The sequence below is a fragment of the Limulus polyphemus genome, unplaced genomic scaffold (genome assembly GCF_000517525.1).
Source record: "Limulus polyphemus unplaced genomic scaffold, Limulus_polyphemus-2.1.2 Scaffold1369, whole genome shotgun sequence".
NCBI classification, from domain to species: Eukaryota; Metazoa; Arthropoda; class Merostomata; order Xiphosura; family Limulidae; genus Limulus; species Limulus polyphemus.
The window spans coordinates 69,876-78,591 of record NW_013666979.1 but is presented as its reverse complement, the minus strand read 5'-3'; the positions used below and the strand labels follow the sequence as shown (position 1 = coordinate 78,591).

Below are 8,716 nucleotides of genomic sequence, written 5' to 3'. Positions count from 1 at the left end.
CTATATTCACTGAATATTCATGTGAATCCTGCACTCGTCTTCTATTCTTACATTGAGAAAACGTCCTTCATCGTTTGTTTCTCTGGCCCAACCATCGCATTTACAAAGGTGCATTAATGAAAGCATCAATAACTGTCTGAAGACCCACCAGCTTTCGTTTTGAAGTGAAATGACTAATAAAAACACCTTTGTCTCTCATCTTCCAGCCAAACTGACGAATTCTGGCACTGAAAGAAAGAGAGACCAAAAATAGATCTGAAATATTAAATTTACACACATTTGATTTCAATTTCAAAATGAACAAATTAAGAAGGAAAAACTTTGAACTTTATGTAATTTTTACTTTAAATGTTACGCATATCGATTTCTACTGCTTCACTAGCTTTCATGATTTAAACTTAATTTTTAGTTTTATGCTGCATATATAAATAGCATTTCAGAAAAACTTTTGCATATCATCATCCAGTCCACCTGACTGGTTCTGATATTGTGCTACTGTAAGTTATGTTTTTAATGTGTTTATTTTAATGTTTTCTAGAAGGCGATAGGATCTGAAAAATTAATGGAACTTGACAATCGAGGGGGGTTCTAGTAATATTTAAAAACAATGGTACAATCAAAATATCAGCAATGAATCGGTTAGTTCAGTTTCAGAAAAGTTACGTAGTGTTAGAGGTAAAAGTTTTGCGTCTATTCTTCTATTGAGTTTACGTTGTTTATCAATCGATCAACTTTGCAATGAAATTTTATAAGTTAACGTGGTTTATACTGAAATTTTGTATTTGAAGTAAGGCCTACATTTAGTTGTGAAGTTTATGTTGAAATGTTCATTTATGAAATCAGGCCTTCAAGGGAATAGATTTGTTATCGTTGCAAGAATAACAAGAATAACGTTAAGATCAAAAGGTTTAATGAATTACACCTAGAAAACTGCTAAATATTTGACATCAGAGTTTCCAGCAAAAGTATACAACAGAAAATGGGTTCAATGAAGAATCAAAAAAAGATATCTGAGAAGAAACAGATCTTTTTTTAGCCAATAGAGTGAATAGCAGTATGTTTTCGCAGGGCCATACCCTGTGCGAGATATAAATTCTACGCCCCTCCTAAAAAAATATATTTTAGAATGTGCTCTTTTCTTGAGAATTTTTAAAGAATTCAGTAACGAAAGAATAAGATTCCAACTGTGTTTTATACTCTTAGGGACTGAATAAAGGACGCAACGTTAAAAAAATAGCCTAATACTTATGTTTAATGACAATATAATTTATTATAATTGTGCTTCGCCAGCTTAAAAAAAAGCGTTCATACCATAACAATTCTTAGTGTAAATGACTTATCTAATTAGGGTTCCGAACATTACTTTTTGTTTGCTGTGTTCTAATTAGCCTGTTGATTGAGCGAAATACGTCGTCGGCAGTAATATGGTGGGCATAGTGTAGTTAAAAGACAACAACAACAACAGCACTTTCCTTCCTGAAAATCCTAAGGAACAAATGAAAGACTGTAATGCTAAAAAGAAAATAGGGACTGGTGTTAATAATAAAATAGCCAGTTATATTTATGTCTATATAGCTACCTCTAATATTCTCGAACTTTTGTTGGAGGCGTCCTCTGTTGTATTTATGTGTGAAACCATGCTTTTGTAGAGGAATATTAGATTACGATCTTACAGAATGTGAACTTAAATAAGGTATTTCGCAAATGTGTTTACATGTTGATAAAAAGCATTAATTTTTCGCATACTATAACTTAATTCAAGTTTGTATTTTTTTCCTTGAAGAGTGAAATGGTTTAAGTAACAGAGGATTTGGAAACCCAATCTAAACTTCAGAGTAAAAGTTAATATCAAGTATCACTTAAATTGTAACCGTATTTGAGTAAGTAAGAGTAAAGTAAAGATGATATAAAATAGTACTAGTAGTAGTACTAACATTAGGGTTTAGTTTTATTAAGATATTTGTTAATACTGTAATACATTAATAGTAGTTATTATAGTTTATTTGCTCTGACTCAATAACTTATATTTAAAATGGGAACAAAATTGTATTAGAATTTAAAATTTTAAGCTTTGTAAATTGTATCAAATAGACGGCAGTATCTCGAGTTGTAATTTGTACATAATTATCATCTAGAGGAGTAAACAAACACCTCTACATTTTAATGGTGGAAATAAGCTTATATAATAAAATGTTAACTTTTGTGCTACTACTTGTTTGTGCTACTACTAGTAGTGGCTTGTTTTATCATGTAAAGTCCCATTAGGCCTAATTATTAGTAATTGTAACAGTGATAGTAGTACTAGTAGAGTTCGTGAAAAGATTTGGCTATAACTAAAATCTGATGAAGTTCCTCATGGATAAACAGAACCAAGTATAACCTATATATGTTTGATAAATCATAATTTTATTCAGGATATTTTTTAAAAAGGAAGTTAGTTTACTTATCCATAAAATGTTGAAACTGAAAGCTACAATGACTGTGTAGAATGATTAGACATCCCAGTTTGGCCAAGACATTTCTGGTTTTTTGGAATGTTGTCTCATGACTTGATATTGTTTTGGATTGCCTAAATGTCCCAGTTTTCATTATTTTCAGTTAATTTGTAACTTTTTAAAACTTGTATTCAGTCTGTAGATCTTCTGATAGCCATCATTTAAAAATACATTTTCTTTTTTTGTTAAAACTGAGTAGAGAATTTATCACAGCTCAGTAAGACTCAACATAGCTTTTTCTGTTACCTTGAAGTTGGTTATAAGGCAGGCTGCAGCAGGCAACGTGTCACTGAGCATGTGATTTTGCACATACCAAAAAGAAGAAAGGCAGTTAAATATAAAAAAAGCACATGCTGTTTATAGAAATGCTCTCTTTTCAAGTATTTTTTAATTTAAACTAAGCCAAGAGTAAGCATGAGTGACAGTTGCTCAGTTTGATGACAAATCCTTGGGTAATAAGAAATTGCTTGAAAACATTCATTCTTTTGATATAATTAAAGTTAGATTTTCAATTTACAATATTTATTACTGGCATAATTGAAAAACAAGAAAAAGGAGATAGGTCCCAGTTTTAAGATCTGAAAATCTGAGTGTGCTCTGTGTATAATTCAAAATTCTGGTCATGACACAGTAGGTCTACTAGTTATAGATCAGGTAATTTAACATTAATATCTTTACTGTACACAGAAAGTTTCTCTGGGGTTGTTTGTGTGTATCAAATTTAAATTTTATTGTAATTTCTATATTAGTTTAAATGCTAGTACTTGTTTGGTTTTCCAAGTGATTTATTGTTTATTAATATAGTTATTGATGTGCTAAAAGGCTGTTTGTTTCGTTTTGGCTTGTGTTATCTACATGAAAAAATTTAATTTGTCTTATCAGGAATATTGGCCAAGGACCATCATTCATGCACAGTGTGCCCTATATATGGTTATCCTGAATATTGTCAGTACAGTTAATTCGTTAAAGTTTGGTATGTTTAATGTTTGATTATAAGCTATAAACACTGAAAAATAATTGTCTTATGTAACAGGTTACTGTGAGAAATAATAGAAACAGAGTTTTAGTCCTATGTACAGTAAGCATATAAATGTCATCACTTTGTTTTTTGTACTTATAATAGGAAAATTTATCAAAACAGAGTTACATAAATTGAAGAGATAAAATCAGTTTTCAACAGTGATGGTCCATGGCCTCCACCAAAATCCCTGAACAGAAGGTTATCCTTTGTGGTGAGTTTGGAGTAGGTAAAAGCTCTCTCTTCAGAAGATTTGCAACTAATACATTTGTCTCCAGTGCAGATCGAAGTTCTACCTTAGGGCTTGACCATTTCTATAAAGTTTATAGGGTTTGTGGAAGAGAAGTTAAGGTGGGTTCAGTTTTTGTGAACTATATCCAGATACTTTATGTAAATATATTGTATCAGGTATTGCGCTTGTTACATGATATTAAACATGCATGTTTCAATTTACCATTGTTTACATTCAGTGAAATACTTGTTATGAGAGTAGTATATTCCTAGTTCTTGTGTACTAAGTCTAGCAGCTGTACATTCTAAGAGAGTGATATATGATATATAGAATAAAATGGCCTGAATTGATTGTTTAGAGTATAATAAATGATTACACATTTTTAGTCTTCCTTAGCTTTCGTTAGTTTCTAGAGCTTTAATATCATACAGTCTTAAAATCTGATAATTAAGTCTTAAAAAATATTAAATTTTAAAATGTAATACACCTTGAATCATTAATGAGAGTTATATCTGTGGTTTGCATATTAAAAATTAGGATGATTAATAATGGATAGTTTCCAGAGATGATAAATTTCACTTTCTTCCTAAGTCTTAGTAATACTGAATAGGGTAAAAAGTTCAGTGTCAGATTTTAAAATTTCTGTTAAAACTGTGTGAAAGTTGTATCTATTGATTTAGCTTGACTTGGTTTTAGAAGTTTAATGTCTTGGTTTTTTGTGAACAAATGTCAGTCCAAACATTTGCAATGTGTTACTTAAAGTTTATACATAGAGGAAAAGATATGAATCAAATAATAGGTGAAAAAGCAATCTTTCAATCCAATTTACTTTTATTGCATAATACTTTTATATTAGAAATGATATTGATATCAGAAGTATTTATGTAGAAAAAAATTACTTGAAAAAAACTAAGTATCGTTACATTAGATATTTTCATTACTGCCAGAGATAAGGATCATTTTCTAAAACAACTTCAGTTGTACTAAGCTAAGTCTGTTTTTATAATATAAATTATAAGAATACATGAGTGAAAGCAAAGGAGAATATGTTACATGGTAACCACACTACATCGGCTTTACCCAATACTAGGGCTCATCAGGCCAGCTGGGGTACAACAGACATAGCAGTGGTCTAAACACTATATATAGCATGTTCAACAACTGTTAGGGTATGAATTAGAGTAGTTAATAATTAATAAGAATATAATTTTAACATAATTTATTTTAATCGTAACTGTTATTATTATTGTTCACTAGTGGTAGCAAGCTAGTTTTCCTTAATTTATATAAGGTTTGGCTTTCACATTAATAGTTGTAGTATATTAGATTTAAATTGCTGTGTAATTAAGATTTGTTTAGGTATGGTGTCTCAATTTGTTGGCTTTCAGCTCCAGTTGTGGGACACTGGGGGGATGGAACGGGTGGCTTCTGTCACCAGTAGCTACTACAAGTTTGCAGAAGCTGCTATCCTGGTTTTTAGTTTCGACAACCCTGACTCTTTTAATATCTTGTCCCAACACTTGCTGGACATTGTAACTTATGCAGAAAGTGCCAAAATTTTTTTATGTGGAAATAAAATTGACTTGAAGCATCAGATGTACGTTACAGATGTTGACATTGATGCATTTTGTGAGCAGTGTCATAACTTAATCAGTGGTGTCTTCAAGACATCATGCAAGACTGGAGAAGGTGTTGAAGAAATGTTTGCCGATATTGCTCGTCAACTAGTTTCAACTTCCAAGACAGCAGACATCGAAGAGGTGGCAAAAGATTCCTTTAGGTTGACTTCTCAAGACGAAACTCAGGAGTCATGCATGTGTTAGTCCAGTTGTTTTCTCTACAGTCGAGTCCAGCAAACGAGAACAATTTTTATAAATATGTTTCTAATTTTATAGAAAATAGGTGAACAGTTTTGGAAAAAAAAACTTATGAAAGTTTTAAGACTTATGATTATGTAGAGTAAAACTATTTTAATGGTATGTATAAAATTTTGTATTTATTTATTCTTTTGAGGACTTATAAAGTTCTCAAGAAAGTGAATAAATTTAAGTACTATAGTTTGTTTTATAAAGGATCGTACAGTAGATTTCAGAATTGTAATCTCAAATATGTTAACTTTAACAGGCGTAAGGTATAAGATGAGTTGACTGTTCACAAGTAATTTACGTGTTCACCATTTCTGGAAGATTTTATGTGTAGACGGTGATGACACTATGCACATAGTTTCACTGTATCTTTATGGAAGACTGCTAAAAAAAATGTCAATAGGTTTTCATTGTGTTTGTCAATTAATTTTGTGCAAAATTATTTACTAGATCTTTTCAAATGATAATTCCTGCAGAGAGTTAGAATTATAAATGATAAATAGCATATGATAGAAAGCCATTTGACCCTTTGAGGTAATCCCTCACCCACCAAACCCAAACAGGAAATTGCAGGTATACAGGGATTGCAAAAGTTAAAAAGTGTATGGATATCTATATATGTAGGAAGTATCAATTTTATATAATTCTGAACATAGAAATTGTTGCATAATATTATTATAGATAAGACTGAACATGCAGGAAATAGTAGTCCCACAGAATGCTTAACATAGAAAACTAACACTGTTAGAAAAAAGAGCTGTGCAAAAAGAATGTTATAAAATAATAGTTCTTAATGTATTTCTAGCATAAGTATCACACAAGCATAATATAATGCAAATTGAATAGTGCTTCTTACAAACATTTTATGATATATTTGGTGCATAAAAATCCAAAGAATAGAAAATTTGATCTGTATTTTAATAGTAAAATTCAACTTGGAAATTCCTGGTTTGAGTTATTTTGCCTTTGAATTGATTGATAGATAATTAACACTTTGACATATTATTCATTTAAATCTTACTATTTTAATTTCTTTATCCCATGCTCCTAATAAAAAGTTAGTGTTATTTTGAAAATATCAGTCTTGTGTTGCTATTTAAAGGTTGGATACAGTGATTGTAGTTAAACTTTAGTGAAGTTATATTCATGACATAGTACATATGATTAATGTATAAAATTTTTATTTGGAGAGGGCTATGGTCTAACATAAAATGTATTTTTATATTTAGAAAAAAATTGAACATTTAACAAATCTGTAGAATATTTAATTTTTTTAAACAAACTCAAGCATACACTTAAAGTAGGATTATGTAAATTTGTCTTTTTTTTGGGAGGAGGGGAAGGTGGGATCTCATTGATTATCAAGCACATTTTGGACAATTCACCAAAACCAAGTTACTAATGATGCTTATACAAATTATAGGTTCTATGAATTAATGGATTAAAATTTTTGTTGTAATGGTAATCAGAATTAAAATATACTTCTGGTGGTTTCTTTTTTTAAAGTAGGAGTGATAGAAATATTTTGAAGGAAGAGCAAGCTTGATAATTAAACGTGTAATGACACTGCATTTACAGGACTGTTTATAGAATGTTTAAATGGAAATTTTACATACAGTGATTTTGTATAAGCAAAGAAAATTTTAATGGTCATATGGGCAACTGACTGTAGCATTTAAGTAATGAATCTGTTTAGGTTTTTTTTAAATGTATAGTTTCTCGCAGAAGATAACACTTCAGTACCTGAACTACAAACTAGTCCCCTCTGTGTTGAGTTTCTCTTAAATTCCCAAAGTTGACAAAAATGCCAGCTGAACCTTTTTTAATAGTAGACATAGAATAAATTGTATTTTTGACATTTCAGATTTTCATTAAAGTAAAATTATTGTAAATAACTTTTTGAAAAAGTGAGATGTTATTGTTTCTGTTAGTATAGGAAATATTCCTATAGTTATATTTTCTAATAATGTTTTAAATTATATGAAACTGATAAGTCAGTTTTTCACATTTAAGATTTGTAAAACTATCTAACGAAACACAACTTAACCCTTTACCTTTCAAATATTTAATGTTTTTATCTCACTGTAAGTTTAGAAGGCTTTATGTATGTAATTAGAAGCAATTATGCCTACCACTTGTATAAATGCCATAAGTTATTATAAGCTGGGTTCATGTTACAAATATGTTTACTTATAGATTTGAAATTAGTTTCTCAGTTTTGAGGAAATTTAATATTTACTAGTTAAACTAGTAACATAGTAGTTGTGAGTTGGATAACAAAAAATATAGCAAACTTGATATGTGCTCAGGTGTATAAGAGTATGTTGTTTGGTAATCAAGGTGTGATTTTTAAAAAAAAAAGTTTAATGTACTTTTGTTATAAATATATGGGGAAAAAACCCATACAATGAACAAAGTTTAAATGAATTAATTCATTGTTTTATGGAATATCTTTGGTGGGAAGGGCATTGGATGACCATGTGAATGGCAAAGTTTAAGATCAAACTGGTGTGTATTGTACACTATGATAATAAACATGAAATTTACCCAGAAATGTGTTAGTGCTACTTAGTAATATAGAAGTCAAATTTGAAATTCTGTTACTGAATTTGTGACATAAAACCACAAACACTGACTGTAAGTGCAAATAAAGCAGGTATCCACTTGATTTAGCCATTCAAAATGTTAAACGTCTGATATTAAATCACCAAATTCATAAAATAATGTAATAGCTCTTGAGAATTTGAATGTGTGTAAGTCAATACTCCTATTTTCATATGAAACATATAAATACAATGTTCCATGACTGCTGTTATAGTAAATTTGTCAGTATATTTCAGAATCAACACAGTCTTGGGGTTTCTAATATTTGTTCGTAAACATCTAGTCATTATTTAAGTAAAGAAGAAACTGGTTTCTGTACGTTTAATTATTGATTTAGTAGGTTGATAATGTTTTGAATTAACAAAAACATATTTATTTCATACCATTTTCTAAAGCTTGATATTGTATAGTAACTCGAATATCATTGCATTGTTATTCTGAAAAACATAAACACATTTTGAAGTATATCAACACAACTGAAAGCATAATTATCATTAATTAA

General features: G+C 29.8%; 1 protein-coding gene across 4 annotated transcripts; it reads left to right on the top strand.

The window, feature by feature from the left end:
• Positions 1–1,638: 1,638 nt before the first annotated feature.
• On the top strand, positions 1,639–8,164 carry LOC106463287 (ras-related protein Rab-4-like). 4 transcript variants are annotated; one of them, XM_013923301.2, is made up of 3 exons: positions 1,639–1,693; positions 3,619–3,864; positions 5,134–8,164. In XM_013923301.2, the coding sequence occupies exons 2-3, from the start codon at positions 3,685–3,687 to the stop codon at positions 5,566–5,568; spliced, it is 615 nt and encodes a 204-aa protein (XP_013778755.1). In that variant the 5' UTR covers positions 1,639–1,693; positions 3,619–3,684; the 3' UTR covers positions 5,569–8,164. The 4 variants fall into 4 exon arrangements, with proteins under 4 accessions (XP_013778755.1, XP_022246439.1, XP_013778754.1 ...); XM_022390731.1 differs by having other exon boundaries at positions 1,661–1,841; XM_013923300.2 differs by having other exon boundaries at positions 1,661–1,880.
• The last annotated feature ends 552 nt before the right edge of the window (positions 8,165–8,716 follow it).

Coding starts and splice junctions, on each gene's coding strand:
- LOC106463287 (XM_013923301.2), top strand. CDS start 3,685: ATGGCCTCCACCAAAATCCCTGAACAGAAGGTTATCCTTTGTGGTGAG. Junction 3,865..5,133: donor TTTGTGGAAGAGAAGTTAAG/GTGGGTTCAGTT, acceptor GTTGGCTTTCAG/CTCCAGTTGTGGGACACTGG.